The sequence below is a fragment of the Paroedura picta genome, chromosome 1, assembly GCF_049243985.1.
Source record: "Paroedura picta isolate Pp20150507F chromosome 1, Ppicta_v3.0, whole genome shotgun sequence".
Taxonomy (NCBI): domain Eukaryota; kingdom Metazoa; phylum Chordata; class Lepidosauria; order Squamata; family Gekkonidae; genus Paroedura; species Paroedura picta.
In genome coordinates this window covers 135,342,745-135,368,531 of record NC_135369.1, presented here as the reverse complement: position 1 = coordinate 135,368,531, position 25,787 = coordinate 135,342,745, and the positions used below count along the sequence as shown (strand labels likewise).

General features: G+C 40.2%; 1 protein-coding gene across 1 annotated transcript; it reads left to right on the top strand.

Moving 5' to 3' along the window:
* The first annotated feature begins 65 nt into the window (after nt 1-65).
* Nucleotides 66-25,685, top strand: LOC143821063 (xaa-Arg dipeptidase-like). The gene is made up of 7 exons (XM_077304651.1): nt 66-687; nt 1,094-1,242; nt 7,949-8,091; nt 13,267-13,421; nt 15,288-15,420; nt 17,308-17,415; nt 18,965-25,685. The coding sequence occupies exons 1-7, from the start codon at nt 214-216 to the stop codon at nt 19,168-19,170; spliced, it is 1,368 nt and encodes a 455-aa protein (XP_077160766.1). The 5' UTR covers nt 66-213; the 3' UTR covers nt 19,171-25,685.
* The last annotated feature ends 102 nt before the right edge of the window (nt 25,686-25,787 follow it).

Genomic DNA, 25,787 nt, shown 5'->3' with positions numbered 1-25,787 from the left:
CTTTTTCCCGGCAAGCTTCAGGATGAAAAGTCCCGGCTCGGACAGCTCACCGCAGGTATATAATGCTTCCGGACGGCGCGGGTTTCAGACCGTTGCCGGTTGTGACTTGAGCAGCGGCTCGTGCGTGGTCACAGCCGCCAGCGAAGCAGACGGAGGGTCGCCCCTCGCGCCCCTTCCCTAAGATTGTTCCTGCTCCTCGGCTGGGCGTCTCCGATGAGGCCGACTGACGCGCCCGACGCGCCCGCTTTGGCGCTGCGCCTGGAGGAGCTGAAGCGTCGGGCGGGCGAGTGCATCGAGGCGTCGTCGGAGGCGCTGGGCGCGCTGAGCCGGGAGATCTGGAGCCGGCCGGAGCTGGCCTACGAGGAGCGCCAGGCCCACGGCGCCCTCACGCGCTTTTTCGCCGGCCGGCCGGCCTGGTCGGTGCAGCCGCGCTACAAGCTGGAGACGGCCTTCCGCGCGGACTGGGCCTGGGCGCCCGGCGGGCCCCCCTCCGCCGCCGCCGCCGCTGAGCCCCCCCTCCGCCTGGGCTTCCTCTGCGAGTACGACGCCCTGCCCGGCATCGGCCACGCCTGCGGCCACAACCTCATCGCCGAAGTGGGCGCCGCCGCCGCGCTGGGCCTGAAGGGCGCCCTCGAGAGCCTCGCCGCACGCCGCCCCGACGACGCCCCCCGCGCCCCCGCCGTCAAGGTGAGAGAAGGGGGGGGGAGGCCGCTTGCTTATCTTGCTTTTTTCTCACCATTACACTGCCGGACTGTTTTGGTGCTTCCTCCGGCTTTGGGTCTATCAAGGGCTCCTAGCTGTGGTGACTGTGGGAACCTCCACATTCAGAGGCACTAGCCCTCTGAATCCCAGAGCCAGGAGGCAACATCAGGGCAAGGCCGCAGCCTCTATGTTTTGTTGTTGCCCTTCAGGGGAACTGGCTGGCACTGTGTGAGAAAGAATCCTGGACTTGATGGACTATTGGACTGATCTTGCAGGTCTCTTCTGATGTTTTTTTGTCCTCCATTCCTCACTGAATAAATGGATTCCCTTGTGGCTGTTCCCTAGGCACTCTGTTTTTGTGACCCTAACCGCTTATTACCTTTGCTTTCAGATCACAGTGCTGGGTACTCCTGCCGAGGAAGATGGCGGAGGCAAAATAGACTTGATCAAAGCTGGAGCTTTTGATGATCTAGATATTGTTTTTATGGCTCACCCCTCCCAAGAAGATGCAGCCTATTTGCCTGATGTAGCAGAACATGAGTGAGTAAACAGAGTCTGAACTACAACTTTCCCTTTTTGATAGTTTATTATTTTTAACCTTTGAGAGCAGCTTAAAAATAATTCTCTTTGGTGTTCTTTTGTACCATCAATGCATGTGGTGTTTCATAGAGCAGCCAGCAAAAACTGTCCTTTGTTTTGAGTTGAATTGGAGATCTGCAGCCTATTTATAATAAGTAGATTAGCTGAAGGGCCACATGGAGAAGCAACTGAAGGAAGTCCTGCCAGGATTCCATTCTGCATCGCATAATGTGACCCAGCAGCAGTGTTAACTGTCACAAATGCCATATTGTTTATGTCTTTTTCATTTCCAGGTTGGCAACTGAAGCAAGCCAGGTGATGTCTCGCAAAGGCTAGATTTGGCCCTGGAATTTCTAGTTTCTGACCTCAGGCCTTTATATTCTAGCATTGTCAGTGATCTGTATATTCTGGCTGAAGTATTAAGTGTAAATGAGGAAGCATCCGTGTAGTTTATAACAAAAAACAGCATGTTCTAATAACATTAGTTGGTCTTATACCAGGGAATTAATAACATTAGTTGGTCTTCTACTAATTTTGTGTCTTTCTCACATCTCATAAGGTTAGATTCAAACACAGCCACATGATAACTCTCTGCCAAACCAGTGTTTGGATGCTGTGACACAGTTTACTAATGTAACAGGATTAACTTTTGCTTATATATTCCTACCGTTATGATAGTCAGTTCTTAGTCTGACGAAGAGTGCTTGCACTCGAAAGCTCACGCCTTGAATAAATCTTTGTTACACACACACACACACACACACACACACACACATATATATAGACATATCATTGAGTTATCCTAATTGGCAGAACCTTTCATTTATGTAATAATACACCTGGTGCTTAGTTCTGTGATTTTACAGCAGCAATTGTGCAATCTGGGATGAGGGAGGTAGAGTGCCTCTGTATGCCAAGGTGTCTTTTAAACTAAAATTCTTGCTTTTCTTTGAGAAAATCTCAGCTTCTGACCAGCAGTATTTTTCTTCTCACAAATTTTCGTTATCAAGGTTCAGTCTTGTTGCAGTATTAGCTTTTCCACCACTGCACCTGGTCAGACAGTGGGTAGAAAATTAATTTCTCATTCACTTTTTTACACTTGATTTAAAATAGCTGTGCCTTGCTTGCTGACTGGGAAGTAGCCATTGATGCTTGAGGCAATGCTGGATCTTTTCTTGGAAGCCCAAAGTGTTTGTGATTTCTGTGAGAACTCTTAGAAGTAAGTTTCTTAGGCATGTTTAATAATACAAGAAGCAGGACATCTTTCGTATTCTTCTGCAAATAATTACTTGCTTCAGTCGGAATTAAATTTTAGGACAGCTGAGTTGATGTTGCTGTGTTCAGCAGCAATATTGAATCCCACAGCATAAAGCTTATGTTACAGAAAACTGTATTACTGTCTTTTCTGAATAGTATAAACTGTATGACTAGCTTTTCTGCCCAGGCATTTAAGTAATGTCTCCTGGTGCCTAGCTTGAGGGAGAGTGCTTATGGAAAGGCTGGGGGCGGCTATGTATGCACCTACCATTTATTTGATCTTCGGTGGCTGAGAGAGCAAGAAGGCAAGGGCAGGAGCTGTAGCATCAGGTGTCTAGGCAGACAGTGTTGGGCTGACTTGTTTTTGGAATTAACTCCTGAATCTAGATAAAATTTGCCTAGGCTCAGTTTCAGGGTATAAGGCTCAATTAATATTGGCATTTTGATCCTGGCAATAGGAGTATTTATTTTATTTTTATTTATTTAGATTTCTATACTGCCCATTTCTTTGCAGCTCTGGGCGGTTTAAACAGAACATTATAACTTACATGAAACATTATGCAGACTATAACATCAAAACAACTTACAAAAAACATCAAAAGATTACAAAACCACAATTATAATATAATAACAATTAGTAACTTTGGGAGAGTCATGGGCAAGCGTCTGGGGGGAACAGCAGGTGTTCTGAGTCGGTCGGCCTCAAGCAAATGCCTGGTGGAAGAGCTCCCTCTTGCAGGCCCTGTGGAACAGTGGAAGTTCAGGCAGGGCTCTGATCTCCTCAGGGAGCTCGTTCTACCAGGTGGCGGCCAGGACCGAGAAGGCTCTGGCCCTTGTTGAGGTCCGATGCGCTTCTCTGGGGCCAGGGATCCGCAGCCAGCTGGAGATGGTGGAGCGCAAGACTCTGTAGGATCCCCAGTTCAAGGCTTGGAGTGTCCTGAAATATGCTTAGAGAAGATCTCCATTCAGAGGCTTCTGCATTCTCATTTGACAGTCTGGTCGACAAGTAGGATCCTCCTTGGAGGTGAATGAGGGGGCGTTATGGGTGGGGCAACTCCACAGGGACATCTTTGCTTTGATGGAATTTCTGCATCACAATGAGAAAATAGGCACTCGTCAGCTGAGCAGTAGTCACAACTATGAATCACTTGAGAGAAACTGTCATCTGTTACTGTTGAATGCATTAATTTTACAGCTGTTCTTGACAGTGAACTTTGTTGCCTGGTAAGATACTTATAAGAACTGGGTGAGTTTGTCTGCATGGATGTTTCTCTACAGATGGCACCTAGTGTAATTTGGGGTTACTTATACTAAATGCAATCTGTAAAGATTGTGCTGACTGCTAGATGTAGGAGAGCAATTGGATGAAAGCTGTGGGAAGCTGTGGGAAAAGTTGTACACTGCTTCTTTGTAATCTTAGTTTGTTAAGCTTCATATTTCACTTTTGAAGTTGCTGTCTTTAGATTGAAGATTATCATTGGCCTCAACCTTTTAACTATAATTTCCATGGTATATTGGTTGTGACATGGTTTAGGCAGTTTGTAAATTTTGTAAATCCCTAATTGTATCAACATCTTATTGCATATTTAGCACTGTGAACTCCGCTATAATACCACAGTTGTAACCTTGTTTGCAGTCTGATAAGGGTTATGAGATAAATGAGATGGAAGCATTGCTAAATAATACATATTTTAGATTTATACTTTGGAAACTGCAGAGTAAAAAACTTAATATATTTGTGTTTTGATGCATTTTTATGACACCATTGACGAGCAAATATTGAGCATGAAAAAATATTATTAATCAATTGACATGTGCATGTATTCACCTCCAAGAGATCTGAAGACTTTATCTTATATTTCACAGAAAAAGAACATTTATCCACTGGCACAATCCCAACACTTATTAAGTTTATACTTGTTGAACAGTTTTTGTGTAAAAATAAGGCATACTAATTATGGCCCTCTGGTACACCTTCATCTTACAATTTGAAAAACGCAGAAGAAGACTGCCCCTGATGTTGGATTCATGGAAGCCTCATTTTGGTTTCTCCAATCACAACTGCTTCCAAAGTTAGAGGTTTGAAGAGTGGCAGAATAGTTAGAATGAGAGAGTTGGAAAGGATCTCTTGGGTCATCTAGTCTAACCCCCTGCATTATGCAGGACACTCACAACCCTATCGCTCATCCACTGTAACCTGCAACCCCCTTTACAGAATCAGCCTCTTTGTGAGATGGCTATCCAGGCTCTGTTGAAAAATTTCCAAAGATGGAGGACCCAGCACCTCCTGAGGAAGCCTGTTCCACTGAGAAACCGCTTTAACTGTCAGGAACTTCTTCCGGATGTTTAGACGGAATTTCTTTTAAATTAATTTAATCCCATTTGTTCTGGTCTGTCCCTCCAGGGCAAGAGAACAACTCTGCTTCATCCTCTACATCAGGGGTCCTCAACCCCTGGTCTGCGGCCCAGTACCGTGCCGCAAAGGCCATGGTACAGGGCCGCCAGCGTCCGTGCCTTCCTCCCCCCCCCGCAGCGAGAGGGGGGGAAGAAGCAGGCACGGCCGCCAGCACGCCAGCGACGCAAACGTGCACATGCGGAACTGCCGCGCGTGCGTGTTTGCGCGCCCTGTTGGCGAAAACACACACACGTGGCAGCCCTGCGCATGCGCGTTAGCGCCATCTAGTGGCGAAACGTGCATGCACGACAACTGCGTGTTTGCGGGCGGCGGCCGGGCCGCCGGCTCTCTCCAACCCTCGGAGGCGGTCCCCGACTACTAGAAGGTTGGGGACCGCTGCTCTACATGGCAGCCCTTTAAATACTTGAAGATGGTTATCATATCCCCTCTCAGTCGTCTCCTCTCCAGGCTAAACAGACCAAGCTCTCCCAACCTTTCCTCATATGTCTTAGTCTCCAAATCCCTCACCATCTTTGTTGCCCTCCTCTGGACATGCTCCAGTTTGTCTACATCCCTCTTCAACTGTGGTGCCCAAAACTGAACACAGTACTACAAGTGAGGCCAAACCAGAGCAGAGTAAAGCGGTATCATCACCTCCCATGATCTGGAACAATACTCCATTTGATACAGCCCAAAATCCTATTTGCCTTTTTAGCCACTGAGTCACTCATGTTCAATGGCTGGTCTACTAAGACTGCTAAATCCTTTTCGCACGTATATTGCCAAGATAAGTCTCCCTCATCCTATACTGGTGTATATGGTTTTTCCCACCTAAGGCAGAACATTACATTTGTCCCTATTGAATTTCATTTTATTCATTTTAGCCCACTTCTCAAGCCTATCAAGATCATCCTGTATTCTGATTGTCTTCTGTTGCGTTTGCTACCCCTCCCAGTTTAGTTGTTGTTAGGTGCAAAGTAGTGTCCAACCCACACGACCCCAGGGACAATGATCCTCTAGGCCAGGGGTAGTCAAACTGCGGCCCTCCAGATGTCCATGGACTACAATTCCCAGAAGCCCCCTGCCAGGATTCGCTGGCAGGGGCTCCTGGGAATTGTAGTCCATGGACATCTGGAGGGCCGCAGTTTGACTACCCCTGCTCTAGGCCTTCCTTTTCTCTACCGTTCCCCGGAGTCCATTTAAGCTCGCACTGACTTCTTCAGGGACTCCATCCAGCCACCTCATTCTCTGTCTCCTTCTTCTTTTGTCCTCAGTTGCTCCCAGCATTAGGCTCTTCTCCAGGGAGTCCTTCATGAAGTGGCCAAAGTATTTGAGTTTCACCCAATTTAGTATCGTATGCAGAGAAGTACCCCCTCTAATCCCTCATCCAAATCATTTATAAATATGTTGAACAACACAGGCCCCAAAATGGATCCCTGAGGCACTCCACTAGTCAGTCTTCTCCAGGAGGATGTTAAACCATTAACAATCATCCTTTGGGTTTGATCTGTCAACCAGTTATCAATCCACCTGACAGAATTAGGATCTATACTGCATTTTACCAACTTGTCGACAAGAATATCATGTGGAACCTTACCAAAAGCTTTACTGAAATCCAGATAAACTATATCCACAGCGTTCCCCTGATCCAGCAAGGTAGTCAATTTCTAAAAGAGAGAGAGAAAGAGAGAGAGAGAGAGAGAGAGAGAGAGAGATAAGGTTGGTCTGACATGTTCTTGCGAAATCCATGCTGAATCATTAAGTTGTTTTTAATGAATGATCCTCCTTATTCTAAATCAAAGCTAGTCATCTCATACACATTTTCAGTAAGTTCCAGGAATCTTAAAGAATAACAACAGTGCAAAAGACCTTTTACCTTGAGAAAGGATATGTAAGGGAGCAGTACATTTACTAACCTTTACTCAGAACATTGCATGGCTGAAGGAGGCGGTGCAGGATCAAGGATTGTGGCAGCGGCTGTGCCATGTGATTTCCAAGAGTTGGACACGACTAAATGGCTGATAACAATAACAAAGGTTTTTCTGTGGGCCAGAGTTATAGTGTTCAGTTCTATTTTTATACTCCAGATGTTCCTAATTTCTTGGGCTGCCTGAATTTAATTTGCTTTTAAGCATTTTATTCTCATAACTTGTATTCTCATAACTTAAGTATTGCTTTAAGATTACATATTAAGATAATTGTTAGCTCTTGTTTATGAATACTCAGGTAAGTTTATTTAAATTGTCATTAAAAGTGCCTCGTGTGTTTCCTGCATAACAGTTCATTGCTGAAGTTTGCAGTTTAGATCTTTCTAAAGTGAGGAAATGTAGTTGAAAATATTTCAGCAATTATCCAAATTTCATTTTTAAGAAGGGCCTAGTTATTTTGTGTAAAGGTTGTTGTCTGGGTACATTAATTGGTTCTGTTTTCAGAGTCCTCTTCATGCATGGAACTCCTCTCCCCACTGGGTTTCTCTTTCAGCACAGGAGCCCATTATGAAGACACATTCTATTCATAAGGATTACATTTGTCAATTAAAATTTCTGTAGAACAGATTGATGAGGACAGCGTGTCTTTTATTATGGAAGGAGGCAAATGGAGAAGATATCAGAAAATTTTAATGAATGTAGATTCAATATGACAATTCTTTCTTTTTCTTTCAGTTGTTTGATTACAGATTATCTAGTCCAGTAGTGAAAGAAAAGATCAGTCACTAATACAGCTGATTATTAACAAAGAGTTTAAATGCTTTTTAAAATTGTATATATCCTGGCTGCTGGCCTATGGAAATGTCAGGCTTTGTAGTAACAGTAGTCATCTTTGAGTATGCAAGCTCTATATCAAATGCTTCCCACCCTCAAAATCATTCTGAGTGCTCCACAAGTAGTTTATCTGTATGTGGTAATCACAGCATGCACAGTTAATGCCATTAAAACTGAATTCATTGAATGAATCCAAAGGGATCTTTTTACTTCAAAAAAGTGTTTAAAAACAGTGATGGCTTTTATTTCCTAGTGTGACTGTGAAATACTATGGAAAAGCTTCTCATGCTGCTGCTTACCCTTGGGAAGGAGTAAATGCATTAGATGCTGCTGTTCTTGCATACAACAATCTGTCACTTTTAAGACAGCAAATGAAACCAACCTGGAGAGTTCATGGTGAGACCTTCATTAAATCTTATGTCCAGCATATTATTCTTCAGATACTGTTTAAGCAAATATATTGTATCTGGCATGTTAACATTAAAATACAAATGAATGATCATGTGTGTTTTTTTTTTGACAAATGCATTGTGAGTTAGTATAAATTTGTAAGTGCTACATGTTTTCTTAATTTATTCTCATAAAATCGTAGAAATGAGTTAGACTTCTCAATTGAGTGTTCATGTAAGTAGTAGTTAATGTTAAGATTGATATGAATTACTATTAGTTGCTTACAATATATATGTGTACTGCTGAATACTCACTCCACCCACCACCTTCAAATAAGGACTTATATTTTTCTGCACTTTAATGGTTAATCCAGCTCACTTTAGCCAACCCATTTTGCACACTTTAGAGCAGGGATCCCAAATGTTTGTACACTTGAGGGCAGCTTTGAAATAAGGAAATAAAGTAGCAGGTGTAGCTACAGAATTGCTGCTGCAGGCAGTGGAACCAATCACAGAATGGATGCTATAGGTGATAAAGCAAACTACAGAATGTCAAGAAGTGAGATTATGTCTAATGTTAATAGTAATATTTCACCATTTCAAGTAGAATCACTGTTTAACAAGATGCCTTTTAATCTGCACAGCAAATTGGAAACCCTTCTGGGCAAAAGCCCCACGTCCTTGCCCATCTGCTTTCTATAAAAACACGTGGTGGGTACCAGGGAAAGGTGTTGGTGGGTGCCATTGCACCCATGGACACTGCATTATGGATCCCTGCTTTAGAGGTACTTCTAATAGTAGATACTTCCTCTGTGCCAAATTCTGGTATGTATAGCTTCAGTTTGAGTTCTTGTTATTAATGCAAATAAAATGTTAAGGCTCCCATGAGTTTGATATTTAATTGATTTAACACAAGCTCCACATTTCATGTGACAAGCACATATATTTGTAGACTCCTATCACTACTGTAGAGCCTCTTGTGGCACAGAGTGGTAAGGCAACCATCTGAAAGCTTTGCCCATGAGGCTGTGAGTTCAATCCCAGCAGCCGGCTCAAGGTTGTCTTAGCCTTCCATCCTTCCGAGGTCGGTAAAATGAGTACCCAGCTTGCTGTGGGGTAAACAGTAATGACTGGGGAAGGCACTGGCAAACCACCCCGTATTGAGTCTGCCAAGAAAATGCTAGAGGACGTCACCCCAGGGGTCAGATATGACCCAGTGCTTGCACAGGGATACCTTTACCTTTACCTTATCACTACTGTATCCCTCAATTGCATAGGATCATGGAGGGGCCTGCTTTGATTTCCAAAAGGAGCTGTGTAGGAATGGGTTGCCTGGGTCACCAAAACCATGTGGGTTCGGGTTGCAGTGTGGACAGTTGAGACCACCTTTGTGCTTTTTTATCAATAAGAAAACGAATAGAGTTCAGCCTCCATTAACCAATCAAGAAAGCATTAACTTTTTTAAGGGCCGGCTTCATGTAGTGGTTAAGAGTGGTGGCCTCTGATGTAGTGAACCTGGTTTGATTATCCACTCCACATACAGCCAGCTGGATGATGTTGAGCTAGTCACAATCCTATTAGAGCTGTTCTCACAGCAATTCTGTCTCAGCTGTCTCAGCCCCACCTACCTCGCAAGTTTCTGTTGTGTAGAGAGGAAGGGAAGGCAATAGTAAGCAGGTTTGACACTCTTGGTAGTAAAAAGTAGTATATAAAATCCACTCTTCTTTTTCAACTGTAAATACCAGAATGGCGTTTTAACAGATGCAGTTCTATGTTAATTTCACTAAAGTTAATAATTATTGGAAAAGTGTGATTAAATTGCAACTCCACAATAAAGTAGTTGTTTGGTTTAAATGAACCAATTCTGAAGCAAAAATATTTGAGTTAATTTATGTCATAAAAATATAATGTGTGGGTTGAAACACGATTGGTCAGAAAAAAGTTAATATTAGGATGTCATGGTTTTTTTTCATGGACTGTGTAGTCTGGACCTTGATGCCATTTAAGTGTAATAGCAGATTCCTGGGGAAATGCTTTTCCATGAATTTTGGTTCCAGGAAAAGGCACATGCTCTGATCCATGCACATGAGGTTGCAGGCTTTTTGAAGTATTGAAATAATGCAGGCATTAATACGCCAAACAGTGCTTACCTGCATTTAAGTCAGTGAGTGTTACAAATATTTTTAAATTGTGGGTAAATAAAAGTAATTGAGATTGTATACCTGGCCCTATGGATTTTCTGAGTAATGGTACGTTCTTAGGACAGTTTCACAAAATATAGCACTTGCCATCCAATCTTCCCATTGTCTTGACAGATTTCCCCAACAACTGTACAGCATAACTAGTTTGCTGCTGAAATACTCTTTAGTACTCTTGATTGACTGATCGATAGAACACATGGTGAATGCATTTCAGAAGTCACATGCATGTGTGGGCTTCATCATGGCTAGATTGAGGTGCAAACATGGCCACCTCTTTCGTTTTAATGTGTTATCACTCAAGGTAATCTCTGTTTATAGGAGCTTGTCTAACATCTTAATGGAAATCAGAGATGCAGATCAGAGGCTGTGATGGATTATCCCACATTCTGGGAGCATTTCTGAATTTCTGTAAGATCATCTTTACAGTTCCTGTTTTGCCTCCCTCTCTTGAGAGTCAACATCCCATTGCTGCTCCAGATAGAGGGAGTCTCCCAGCTATCCACTGAACGCCTTCTTTGCTAGAAACACTTATCTTGATCCAGAATGGCTAGAAAGATGTTTCATAAAGGGTGAAATGGCTTTTTAATTTGCTGCCTGTCCCTTTTCTATTACATATACTGCAGTAGCTCTTAGAAGTCGGGCAAGGTTTGGGAACTGATTTGTGATATAGACAACTCAGTGTTACCAAATAATGTCTGACAAGATTAATGAAAGCATCAGTTTTAGTGATAACCTATTTAATAGAAGTTTAAATGCTAGAACAACTTGTATTAACCTATGTTATCATGGAACAAAGATGCCTTTTTGGTCCTCTTTGTAGAGTTTGTCCATAAGGGAATGATTAAGCATTGTCAGTCAAACAAAAACTATTCATTGGGAAAGTTTAAGGTGGAAATATGCCATAACCCTTCACTCTCATTTGACCCTCCCCCCCAGTGATTCAGATAAGTTCCCAAGAAAGGGAAATATATCAGTTTTATGGACAGAATTGATATCACAGGAAAGGCCAGATTGCATTTGGGGAAAAGAGAGAAGATGTAGTGTTTTCATGTATGCATTAAGGAAAGAAGGATAACAGTCTGGAGGGCTGCAGTCTTTCTGTAAAAGCATTTTACAGAACATTTTCACAGACATAGTTATATGGGTGTGCTGGACAGATCCGAAGTTCTTCCGCTCTACAAAGACTGCTATTTCTTATTCAATTTAAGGTGCGGTTTTCATCCGATATGAACTGCTATGCCAGGTAACAATACTTTGTTCCTGATTTTTGTTTTTACAGGAATACCTGATGAATTAACTTTGATATCTGAAATATTGTAGGTTTAACATAGTCTTTGTGTTGTGCTGTCAGAAATTTTTGTTAATGGTGATACAAAAAACCCATCTCTACTCTCAGAATAGTTCTCAGCTTTAAAACATCATTAGGGAGGTGTAAGGCAACCTCTACCTTTTCTGAAAACATTCTAGCAACTGGAAGGTTTTCCGTAAGCTATTTTTTACCAATAGTAATTCAGCACAGATATGGTACATTCAGTATTAGTTTTTGCTATGGAACCTTTTTTCCCCACTGAATAGACATTAAATATTTGTAATGTTTGATTGTGGTATTTCACTTAGTGACCAGACTTTTATGTAGGCTTTCTCTATCAAAATTCTGTTTATGTTTCAAAATGAAAAGTATGCTAATGGTAAATGGTTGGGGTTGCTGTTAATGATGTATTCTTCAGAATTTATTTATTTATTTATTCATATTTTTATACCGCCCTCCCCGAAGGCTCAATTTTAAAAAAAATAGGATTTTAAAACCTTGATTTTCCCCATTCCTACAAACAGTGGGCATATAATTTAATCCTGGTTCTCCAAAGATTTTGAAATATTTTCATACCTAATTATCCTTTTTTCTTGGTCAGCTCATGGGTTGCAAGTATTGTACTGTTATATACTGTTGAACTGATATGTAAGTTGGTTAAGCAGAAATACTGTGGCACATTTTTAAGCACACTTTAAATTTTCTGGGTTTAATGAAATGTGGAATCTTCAAGCAAGAGGGACAATGTGATTGACAGTTTTTATGCCTTGTTTTTTGTTACAATAAAGAGCCTAAATATTTCCAACTTCTCTGTTCCTGCTTACAGCTCACTTAATCACCTAGTACCTACTACATCAGGGGAAGGCAACCCCTGGCAAACATGACAACTAGCAGGATGGTAGGCTGTGTTAATTGATATAGTAGCTCCCTTGCTCCAGCCCAAATCAAAGTGCCCTTGGGTTGGGACAGCATCAGGTCACAGTTGGGAAGATGGAGGGGCAGGCTAGAAGCTAGTAGGATTCTGTGGGGCATCCCTTCATGGCTGTTAGCAATTGTTTAAAATTATAATGTGTAATGTGATAGTTTTGAGTGAAACTTTGAGTGTAAATTTTCCCACTGAAACCCTTATGCCCTACAAGGACTTTGCTCAGAATGCATCTTTCAACATTAATCTCCCATTGACAGCAAACGTTTTATACTGACATTTCTAAAGCAGTGTTATACTAGTCTCTTGCTCCAATGCGCCAAAAAAAAAAAAGCTGCTATACAACGGATGAATTGTACCTGGCCAGTGCCAATCATCTTCCATCCTTTGTTTGCTCACATATCAATATCACTGCAGGTAAACATTGCTTGTTTTCTGGCACTCTGACATAAAAGTTTACTAACCCCAAGCAATGTTTTTTAACCTGAAGAGCAAACAGATAATAATGGAGGAATATGGAAACAGGTCAAACTTTGTCTTTTTAAACCTTGAAGTAAATGTTCAAGGCACAGCACTTTTTCCTACGTGAAAAAATGCTTTACTCATATTGTTTTGTTGGAAAGCAGAAAGGAGTCAGAGCCAAATAAATAAACGAATATGTGTTTCAGTTTAGCTGCCTTGCCAGAAATCTCAGGATGCTTCCTATGCAGTTCTCTAAGTTCACTAACCTGGTTCTTCTCCTTGTAGGTATAATAAAGAATGGAGGTGTGAAGCCTAATATCATCCCTTCTTATGCTGAATTAGAATTTTACCTGCGAGCCCCTTCATTAAGAGAACTCTCACTCCTGACAGAAAAAGCAGAGAACTGTTTTAAAGCTGCTGCTCTGGCCACAGGATGTGAAGTAAGGTTCTTAAAGTTTGAGCAGGGTTCTGTTGAAAGTTGTGCTCAGTGCAAATCCATCTGCCAGTGGACAAATTGTGTTGGGGTGGGTTGCTGTGAGGCTCATATAGCCATTCCACTGCCATATAGACCAGGTAGCATCAGGAGAAAGAAATCATTTTGTTGGTTGTTGGACTGCCTCACTGTGGAGGCCATCTCTTCATCACAGCCTGGATCTTAACCATGGAAAGTAATTTTGCTGATGAAAACCACTCATGCTATAGAGATGCTGTAGAGAGGCCTTCTAGAGATACCTTGTCCAGAAATCTATCCTATACCAAAAGCAGCAGCACAGCTGGCTTCATAGCTAGGTCAATAAGCAGTCATCTTCCCCTAACCCAAGCCCCAGGAGGCCTAGTTTGAGAAGGAACTACAGCTGGATCAGCATGCTGAACAGACTGAAGGTGCGGCTTTACATTTCTGCCTCAGTCAAATTCTCATAACTTTTTTATTTTCTGTCTGTTTTTTTTCTGCCCTTCTCTATGCAAAAATCCCCCCATTAAAGCAAATGCTCTGTAAAAGGCTATCTGCATTGATGTAAACGTTGCAAACTCTACTTCGTTAGCTTTAGGGGAGACGAGAATAAAAAGAATATTCTCAGTTTGTAGACACCTTGAAAGCTTGCTCCTCATACACCTCTCCATTGTACTTGGTCTGTTTACTTACATGCTGGTTCACATATGGGAAAGGAAGATCTTCCTCACTTGCAGCTCATCACAGATTCTCTTTTTGCATTGTTCTGAACTGCTCAAATTTATCATGTGGAATTCATATATCTATATAGCATATTTTGAACATTTGCTTTATTATGTAAGGCAGCCTTTTTCAACTTTTGTACCATTGGGCAACCCTTGAAACATTCTTCAGGCTTTGAGAAACCTCAGAAGTGGCACGATCATGCAGAATACAGTGGGGAAGCATAAATGTATATATGTCCACTTGGGGCCCCTCTCCTTCCTATCCCTTCCAGGCCCATTTGGGAGGGGTGGGAGGATTGACATGACCATATATGGTCATATCACCTGATAAATGTTTAACACAGGGGTAGTCAAACTACGGCCCTCCAGATGTCCATGGACTACAATTCCCATGAGCCCCTCCATCCACAGTTTGACTACCCCTGGTTTAACACATTTAAAAAATGTATACAAAATTATTTCATGAAACCCTGGCTAAGAAATCCTGATCTAAGTTTATATCTTTTGGTAGATCTGTCTTAACTTGTAGATAAGTGGAAATTAAATCCATATTTAAAAGATCAGCCCGAAGTGTCAGCAACAAGCTTTGTTTCTATCTTACCAAAAACAAACATTCTTGCTAGTATGTAACCTGCTTCAGTAGATTTCTGGAGGGAGGGGGGAGTTATCATAAAGAAGAAGCAAAAGGGGTGTGGTTTATTCCACTAGTGTACCTAGTGTTTAGCGTTGCACAGATCAACAAAAATTGTTCCTGCCGCAAAATATATCTAAAATATTACTATACAATCCTAGGCAGTTGCTTTGAATGAAGACTCCTTATCTTCAGTGGAGTTTGCCGCCAAATATGTGTTTAAGGTTAGGATAAAGACTAAAAGACTGCTTTCATTTTATATTGACTTTTTTAACGCCTGTGGTTGAGCATGGGGCAGTAAACAGATAAATATGTGATTCATTGTTTAGCTATTGTGAGGTGGTTTCTGAATTTTTAGTTAAAGGTACAGGGTAGAAATGTCTTAAAGTACTAAAAGTAGGATGCAACATGTAAAATAGCCTTAATTGTTTACTAAACACTTTAATAAATAGTGCATTAGACACTTCTCTGGAAAATCATGTGTGGTTTTCTTGTCTAGGTGGAACTACAAGGTGGAGCAAATGATTATTACAATGTGCTTCCTAACAAGAGTCTGGAAAAAGCCTACAAAGACAATGGGAAGAAGCTTGGCATGGAATTCATCTTGGATGATAACTTGAATGGGCTGTCAGGTAATATTGGAACTCTTGCATGTTCGCACTTTAAGATTAGCTTCACTACTTTAATGTGTTTTTCCCCCCTTTCACATAATTTATTGATCAGTAAAGGTAAAGTCAGATTTTGCCGAAGAAAGTTTCATGGATCAAATATGATACTTTGATAGTTGAAATTTGAACTTTTATATTTTAAAAAAACCTAATAAAAGAATAAGGGCTTGGGAGGCGGGATGTGTCCGTGATGAGGAAGGGTGCCGATTGGCCCCTTCCTCTGGACAGACTACTGGAGGGACCAATCGGAGCAACTGCAAGCCGCACTGTGCGCGGCTCGCAGTTGCTCCTTTGCCCACGGCCTGACGCGGTGAGAGGCGCGAAGCACCTCTCGCTGCGTCAGGCCGCTGCCCAAGGGAGCCCCCGGCAGTCGTGCAGAGCGCGACTGCCGGGGGCTCCCATTCCTAGCGCCCGCTGTATTTTACGTACAGCGGGCTTGATTACTAGTCTTTTAATATTAAGATTCTTTTTCTTTCCCAGTAAGGGTTTTGTTTTGTTTTCCATATGATAGTAAATATAACAAATTCCATGTAACCCTGCTTCCCACATTCCTGAGCATCAACAAAAGAGAATAAAGTAAGAGCTGCATACACATAGGCAGCTAAAAGTAGAGATTTAGAAAGGGGAGGGACAAGACTGTGACAGTGAGAGACTGTAATATGATTCATAACAGTCTCCAGCTATGCTAGAGGGATATGGGAAGCCCTTGAATTGAGAGCAGTCCAGTTGAAATGAGGGCCAGACAGTAATGAGAGCCAACTTTGTGTAATTGATAGCCAACTTAATGTAGTGGTTAAGAGTGGCGGCTTCTAACCTGGTGAGCGGGGATTGATTCCCCGCTCCTCCACATGTAGCCAGCTGGGTGATCTTGGGCTTGTCACAGCCCTGATAGTGATATTCTGACTAAGCAGTCCTGTCAGCTCCCTCAGCCTCACCTACTTCAGGAGGAGGGGAAGGGAATGCAATTGTAAGCCGCTTTGACACTCTTTCAGGCTGTGAAAAGCAGAGTATAAAAACCAGTTCTTCTTTTAGTAGATTGGGCCTGTAGCAGCCTGAAGTCCAATTCTTTATGATAGCATTTAGTTCAACCTAAGCCACTAAATAGAATGTCATAACTTGTGTTCCACATCTCTGCCCTAAAAGTATAACTTTCACCCCCAAACATTTCAGTTATGCCTTTTTTTCTCCCAGTTTTACAGTTATAATGAATTAAGTTGGTTGCACAAAATGCATGTAACTAGCTTTTTACACCCATTTTTTCTTTTTAAAAAAGGCTAAACCTGATGTTGTCTTTTGTGTTTTGAACAAATGTTCTTTTTTCATTCTTATTATGGACTCTTGTTTTATATTCCATAGCTAGGCAATAGAGTTACTGTCTAATGTAGATTCTTCTCTTCACTTGTAGCTATTATTGCTGACATGCACATCACTATTTTCTTTCAATTTTCCAAAACTTTCATTTGTAAATGGAATGGAATAATGTGAAATACAAATATAATATAATGGTATTTAACTTTCACAATTCCAGCAATAAATTTTCTTGTACAGAATCTGACTATATTAGTGCAAAATGTATTTACTTGCTTATGTCCTGTATTTTTCTTCAGTGAGGACCTAATATGGCTTACATCATTCTTTATTTTATCCTCACACCAACTTGTGGTAGGCTGTATGTGTGTGTGACTGGCCCAAGGTCACTTCACGGGTTTCTGACAGGGTGGGGATTCAAACCTCCCAGATCTTATTTTAACCATTACACCAAACTGTGTTAGTAACTGCATAACTTGTGACTTTAGCAATTCCTTCAGGGCATTTGTTTCCATAATGCTCACAGGCTTTGTCTCTTCTTAGGTTCTACTGATTTTGGAAATGTTACATTTGTGGTTCCTGGAATTCATCCCTATTTTTACATTGGCTCAGATGCACTGAACCATACTGAGCAGTACACTGCTGCTGCAGGTTAGTAAAAGTGAGCTGTGTTTCTTCAGAAATATGCAGGTGCTTTTTCCATATTGAATGTGGATCATGTCCCTCAAGGAGTTTAGTGTTTCTGCAGTGCAATCCTAACACATGAACACAAAATAAAATCCTGGGTAATATATTTAGGTTAGTATGCCTTAGTCTCACAACAACCCTGTGAAGTAGTTTAGTGGGGCAGATTTACTTGGTGAAAGTTTTTGAACCTGGGTTTCTGACATCCGAGCTAGTCTTCTTGCCACTTTCTAGCAGGAGACTGGAATTTGTTGACATCTTGGTAAAGGAAATGGCTAGAAGCTGGTTATAGAGGCACTTCAGATAATGATCTAAATAATTTGAGAGATTTTTTTGAGAGAGTCATACGTATGAACTTCTTGATAAGTGAGAAGACTTAATCATGCAACCAGTATTTAATTATTCTTTGCAGTCTGCTTATCTCACTGCGATTCAAGACTCAATGCAGTCAAATAGCAAGGGAGATCTAATAGGACTAGGATTACAAAAAGTAGAAAAAGTGCAAAGGAGTAGCAAGCCTGATATGTCAAATGATACAGAAAGTATCACAAAAGTAGAAAGTTTCAAATGGGTAGCCATGTTGGTCTGAAGTAGCACAATAGAATCAGAGTCCAGTAGCACCTTTAAGACCCACAAAGATTTATTCAGGGCCTGAGCTTACAAGTGCAAGAGTTTGTGGGTCTTAAAGGTGCTACTGGACTTTAAAAGTAGAAAGTGTTGCATCAAGAGCAGGATACATACAACAGACTGTCCTTTTGTCTTTATAAAAGTGCCTTTCTGAATCATTCTGTCATTCTATAGCCTTATTACATTCATAAGAAATGCCCTCCTGAGCAATTTGATGTGACATTGTTCTATGACATGTTACTATAGCAGTGAATGCATCTAGACATAAATGTGTGCTCCATTCACAGGGAACTCTTGATTTACTTTTAGTGCTTTAAGTGGCACAAGAAAAGCCCTGGTTTTGAAGAATTCATGTCTCTTATCTACATTCTTGTAGTTTTTCTAAATTACATGTAGATGATCTCTTGTATACTTTACACCCTGGTTGCTTATTGAGTACAAGTGCCAAATCGCACCTTTAATTACCAGTTACAGGAATAAAGTTGGATGTTATAAACTATCCTTAATTCCAAAGCATCCTGAACTGAACTTTTGAACAAAGGAAATTCACTATTCTATAGATTTCTTCAGCAGAACAGCTATACAATAATACTTGATTCTTAAATGAGCTTACCAGTTATGAGCAGACAGTACTCGTAACTAAAAAAAGCTGAATATGGTAACTGACTGAAATGCTTATTTGGTCCTATGGGCTGTATCTGACCGAATGATAATACACAGCTGAACTTCAGTTCTGAATGCATTAACAAAGAAAGTTATTTTTTTTAAATGTCAGCTTTAAGTTTGACAAACGGTACCATCTTCCTACATAGTTGTTTGGGGATTTTTGCCACATCTTCATGGGAGTAGTTTTATCCATTTTTGATTTGGTTGTGGGTTTTTATCCTAGGCTCAGAAGATGCACAGTTCTACGCCTTGCGGACATCTAAAGCTTTGGCGATGACTGCGTTGGATGTTATTTTCAAGCCAGATCTGTTAGAAAAAGTTAGAGAAGATTTCAGAATAGTAAAACTGAATGAAGAAGGTCACTCGAATGCACCTGAAAATGGAAAAGGTTCTCTTCTTGGTATTGGAGCTGCATGTGCCTCACGTTGAGGAACAGCACTTTGCAAATTTATACTCAATAGAATATCCTGCATTGTTCTACTTGAATTCTAGGGAATGTTTAATAGCTGAAGAGATACTGACATTTTAAGTGGCGCAACTAAATGACCTCGGTGTACTTCCAATATTTCTGTAGTCTAGTGTCATGTAACTGTCTTAATTTGGCAGACAGAATTACATGATGGTTTATCTGCAGTGATCAAAATGTGCTGAATATCTTAGCTTCACAGATTTTTGCAAGTTATCTTTTGAATTGCTGAAAAGTTCATAGTAAATGCTGCCTTAATCAAGGAACTATGAAAGATGTTGTATGTTCAGCTTACTACATACATAAAAAACCAAATGCAAACAATCAGGAAAAACTAGTGTACTTGATACATCTGAGTGTTAACAGAGGATTTTTTAAAGACAGCAATGCCAAAGGCGATGTGGCTATTACTCAAGAAGTGATCAGATTTTCAGGGCAGAAATTTGTTTGTGCTTCCAGATACTCACACTATTTGAGACTGAGAGTTCAAAATTTGAAAATACAACATTTACTTATTGATAGTCTTTCAGAAAAAAAATTGTCTTGTAATCACTTGACATTTCACGTGTGTGCATGTGTGTTTGTGTGGGGCTCCTATACAATCTACACTTTCTGTGTCCTGTATATCCCATAGAAGTGACACACAGAAGAATCAGGTTTCTTTATTGTGATAAACTACAAGTATAACATCACAGATCTTTTCCATCTTCTTCCAGCAGCACCCTTTTGATTGCAATAACCTGATTGGGGCGGGGCTTGAAAAATGCCGCAAGTTATACAGTTACTAACACAGTTGGTGTAGTGGTGTTAGGCACTTCTGATTGCAGGATCCAGTCCAGTAGCTTGACTCCAGCAGAGCATTTTCTTGGGTGGAAGGATTTGTCCACAGCATGCAACTTGCTCGCCACCTGTTGCAACCCAAAATGGCTGTTCAGACAAGACAGTTACCCTCCATAGACAGAAATCTTTCCATGCATAGAAACATTCCATTGAATCCAGTGCTACGTATATAAAACAGGGTAGCCTGCATAGCCCAGTTTGTCACAAAACGCTTAATAGACCATTGGAGTGCTTGCTTACATCAGAATGCATTACATATTAATATTAGGTGGTTATGTGTGAGAGTTAAAGATGAGTGTTTTGTATTTATATGATCAGAAAAGCACTCCAGTAAGCTTATGGCAGAAAAAGTTTATCTGCATAGTCTTGTCCTGCACTAATAGATCAGTATATGGAAAAACAATTCATTTCCTTAATTCAGATGCAATACAAGCTAGATTGTTAAAAATAAGAAAGCTGTATGTTGCTGTTGTATAGGTAGAACTATCCTTATGACCATTGTATAAGTTTTTTTGGAGAGTGTTGAATTTTCCACATGTTTTTCTTATTGTACAAGGGAGAGAAGTTTTGTGTGTGCTATCCTGGAATAGCACCAGTATATCTGTCAGGTTTTATTCATTTTTATAATAGAATTACCTATCATTTTTGTCTGTTTGGCCTCCCTATGAGACTACCAGCAATGTTTTTTGTGTTTAGAAGATGTCTGAAGAAAAGCTGTCTATCAGGTAATCTAGATAGTACCAACTTCTTCCCCTTCCTCAAACAAATGTATCTAGTGCTGCAAGAAACAGCAGCGAACATTGAGCCTGAGCTAACTGCAGTATGATAGACCGCTGTGCAAAAAGCTACGTTAAATTCCATAGAAGATACAGTCGGACCTGCTACACCTGAGCTTATGCTCAAACAACATCTGGGCCAGAAGTTAACAACCTTTGCAGTTTGCAGGTAGCCAGGTTTTACCTGTCAGTAATCTGTGTTAGCTGTTCCTCTTTCATTCAGACATTGTCTTTTGAGCCTCTTTTATCCCCTGTGGATAATGTGAAGATGCAGTTAAAAAGCTTTTAATTTCATTTCCAAGTACAAAACAGATCACCTGTGAGAGCTGTCCAGAAATGTATAGATTTGAATTAATTTTTTTTCCTAGCAAGCAGTTCACCAAAGAGACTGGCATGTATTCTGCTATCTGTCTTAAATGGCTCACCAAATGGAGGAACTTGCAGGCTGGAGGAACATCCAGTAGCCTAAAGTTGAATTCTTGCCTCTACATGAAAATTTTGGATTGTGGTGAAAGTATTGGTTCCCTTTCCAGTCTAGAATAAGTTTTCTTTTTTCATATTGCCCCAGCACAGGTGAATTTGCACTACATTGAAAGCTGAAGAATCTATCTCTAATGTGTACATGGCTGTGTTTGTGTGCATGTGTACATGAAGTATATCTTGAATGCTGGTATGACAGCCCCCGTCCATTTCCCTCCCTCAGAGACAAGATTTTCCCTCTATTTTTCTTTCCCTTCTGTGACTGAGCCACTCTAGTTATCTGTTTTCTTCTTTGCTTAAGAATTATGGCTGTCCAACCCTGTCATGGTATAATATTTTGGCTGTTAGCTCAGCCCAGGAACCTAAGGGGAGGACCAGGAGCCCCCGCTAACTTAAACAACTTAATGGCACTTGAAGCTTTTTGAAATTCAAAAATAACAAAAGTTCAGGTAAAATGAGGTTGAAAATTTCTGAAGTAACTCAATATAAATAACTGAGGAAAAAAGTATATGCATAGATTTTAGTTCTTATATTTCAGGCTCATTAAACTCTCACGTTACAGTTATTTAAAATCTTTATGCTGAGAAACTTTTGTTCCAGTGTTTTCCAAGCATTCCAATACACTTTCTTTAGTATTCTCTCTTAGTTTCCAGAAAGATGTTACACTGTTGCCAATACCCACATCCCTTCTCTTGATACACCCCTGACAAACTTGAGTTTTAACTGACTCTTAAGATTTCTAAAAGCAGTTTCTTACCACACTAGACCAGGGATCTCTGCCTTCTTCAGAGCTAACCGCTAGCAAACTTCTTTATCCCTTCTCCGAAAGGTAATATTTGTCTACTTCCTTGCCAACTTTCTCCCAGTTCTCCTGTCTGTGTTAAACAGCTCTCACTCAAGACTGAATTCAAAATGAATTCTCAGCATCCAGTTCAGGAGTCTTTCTTCAGCTGATGCTAACCAATTAGGATCTCTTGGAACAGCTTGTCACCCAACTGTTTCTGTGAAAAATTCACCCTTTACAGTCCTTCAGCTGTTTTTACAGCACTTCTAAACTTTTAAAAGTGTAGTCTGTCACAGTTGGCTTCACTGAGGAATGAGAGGAGTTTTCCTATCTCCACTGTGAGATATCCTTATCTTAAAGATTTTTGTAATCTTCATGAATTTTGAACATCGGTCAATTTACAAACACTGACCATCTACATGTTTTGAATTATTCTTCGCAATCATGCCATTAGTTGCTTATCTTTGTATTGACTGTATCTTCATCTACATTGCTAAATTAAAAATCTGATATGCTGCTGCTTTTGATACATATGGTTATCACCTTAGATTCCTTTGTATGTGTGCTACAATTATTCTACAAGAAAGCATTCACTTTCTGCTCTTCCAAATTTGTGTTCTTGGTAATATACTGTTCTTCACATTTGCTTGTTCAGTTTCTTGGTAAATGTAAAAAAACTTGCATTCACATCAGTTGGTCAAATAAAATGTTATCTTCAAGACCACATTCTAAGAAAGTTGACAATGAACCTCTGCTGACTTTTTAGTTTGTCAGTTATAAGACAATTTGAGAAAGCATAACAGCAATAACTGCTTATGCTTGTAGACATTTGTGATTGATGCAGAATGATATATGAGAGAGAGCAGCATTTTTATAAATTACTTGCAGCTGCTGTTCTAAGCTACAAATTACTGAGCCTCATATTTGCATGTTGAATGTACTAGAAATTAATATTGGGGAAAATTTTAAAATTTACCTCAGTGTTGAATATTTGTTTTAGCCCTGCCATACAAAATGGAGAAGAGTAACCTTTTAAATATACTATATATAGATGTTTTCCTAAATACCATGGGGACAAAAATCATACCTAATTATGCCTGTGTGAATTATAGGCCGGTATTTAGAAACATGCATCAAAGTTCAACTTTTTAAAACAGCATCAACTATCAAAAATTACTGTGCATTTTAAATAATACACATTTTAAATATGTGTTTGATCTGTTTTAATCTTCATCAATTAGGTAAATGCAATTCATGTAATACTTGTTCATTGGTTAAGATAAGGGGAGGAGGCTGTGGAGCAGGATCATACTGGAGCAATGGGGCAGTATAGGAGCCCCTTTCAAATCACTACCCATCTGTGGAACCAGGGTATTCTATAGCTCTTGTCAAGATTTTCCAACCTCTACCTAAGTTACACTTCTGAGTGTATCTTACATTCATACCAAAGGGGAATAAAGTACTTCATTGAACTGTGATGCTTTCTTGTTTTTCTGCTCAGACAATCTAGCCATATAGATAGGTTGCCACACGGTATATGGAATGTATTCTATATGTCTAATTACACTGTTTGGAAGAGTTCCAGGTCCAGTTTGCAAGATGTTTGTACTGCATATTTACGGCTTGCAAGGCAGCAAAGATAATACCATTAAGAGGTGTCCCAGCCCAATTCTAGGTTCCATTCGAACTTATGGTGAACTATTTATGTAGACTCCCACTGGGCAGTGCTAGGGGCATTATTTTGATCTTTTGCTTGTCAATATGAAATCAGTACTTTTAACAGTTACATACTTAGGAGGCAAAATACGTGTTCATTTGTGGTAGTTCACCTCAGTAGGATGATAGCTCCCCTGCTTTGAAATACAAAGAGAGAATACTGACTTTATTGTGAGCTGCTGTAAAATGTTATAGATTCTTTCAGTTTTCCTGGCAATTTTTTATTTTACTTGATTCATATGTACATTTGATCTTTACTTGAAAGATCTCTGAAAACTTGCTTATGACAGTAGCATTTTTCTTTCTTGTTGGTACAGCACAATGTAACACAATAAAACTATATGCCACAAAGATTACACTAACTTCAGCTGAAAAGAGGGCAAGTTGCTTTGCATGCTACAGTGAATGCACATATTTCCTGTATGTGCAGGTAGAGCTAATATTCATTCACTTTACAAACCAGGAACCAGTGCCTGGATAAATGCAGTTTGAATCACATGTTTAGTTGTACATATATTGAATGTAATTTTTAAAAAAATCAAACATACACTGCACATGGAATGTGTGTATATTCACTGTATCTTGTGAACAGAGCTGCTATGCCATTCTTAAATTGAGCCAGAGATAATATCTGAAGTGATCCTTGGGAGATACACTTTCTTTGTCAAGAAGGCTTAGTGTTTCGTTTCAATAGTATGTGCATTTTACTAGGTCATAACATTTGGCACCACAGTGGCCTAAAATACCTTGTTGTTACATTGCACTGATTGTGGCATTGGGCAATTACTGATTTCTTTCAATGTTGTTTTTCTCCTGAGAGTTCTACCTGTCCTCTTCATGCAGTGTTTATGCACCAATGATATTCAGACTTCTTGACACATGTGCCACAAGTCTAGAGTATATTAAAATGCCACTTGTGTACACACTGCAGAATGTACATATCCTGTCCATCCTTTGTGTGTTGGGGTTGATTTACCTCTAATTTACTGTACTATTAGCAATCAGCCCTGACCTGGATAGCATAGGCTTGCCCAATCTTGGAAGCAAATCAGGGTTGACCCTGGTCAGTATTTGGATGGGAGAACACAATGAATGCCATGATTGTGACACACAGGCAATGGCAAACCACCTCTGAATGTCTCTTCCCTTGAAAACCACATAGAGTTGCCATAAGTCATATAAGACTTGATGACAAAAATTGAGAGTGCAGGTCTAGTTTTTTGGTTTCTCTGCCCCAGCATGTCAGGCCTGCTTCCGATTATGCTATCTGTGTCATTTATGGCATTCTGGGTTCGTCTATTTGGATTCTAAAATTTTGTTGTAACCTGAATTGAGAGCAGCAAGTTGTTTTTTTAGTACTTTATTGGAAAAAAAGCAAATGCCTAATAGTTCTTTAATTCTGGGTAAATTATTTATGGCTTCATTGTCAGGCTGTGAAACTATTGCAATGTAGTACTTGCTTTTTTGTGCCACCAAATATCGATTGCTTTTTATGTCTGCAGTTTTTAAGAATGTAAAAACCATGTTAATAGAACATCATTCGAAACTTAGTAACTTTATTTACTTGACCACGTATGAATATATTTCAAGACTTCTTATTCTTAGGACCTCTCTGTGGGTTTGTTTTGCAGTGATAATTCCTAGGTCAGATATTGGTGGGGAAGAGAATGCTCAGAGGCTGAAGCAACCTGTTGTGCCATTTTAAAACAATTTTAAACACTTGAGATATGATACAATCTATTGCTGTAAAGAAACTTTGGTAAGCATATTGTATTCACTTAGTGTGCATCTGCTCATGTATCATTATTTTGTACATTCAGCTTTAATGGCATGCTGTGTGTATGTACTTGATGGACTGTAAGAATAAAATCATTGAACCTTGTACAGTATTCCTTCATTGCTATTAAAGTGATTAGGGAGAGAAGGAGAAAAAGCACTACCCGTGAGATATCCTCTACAAGCATGTCCTGTAGCAGATAAGCCA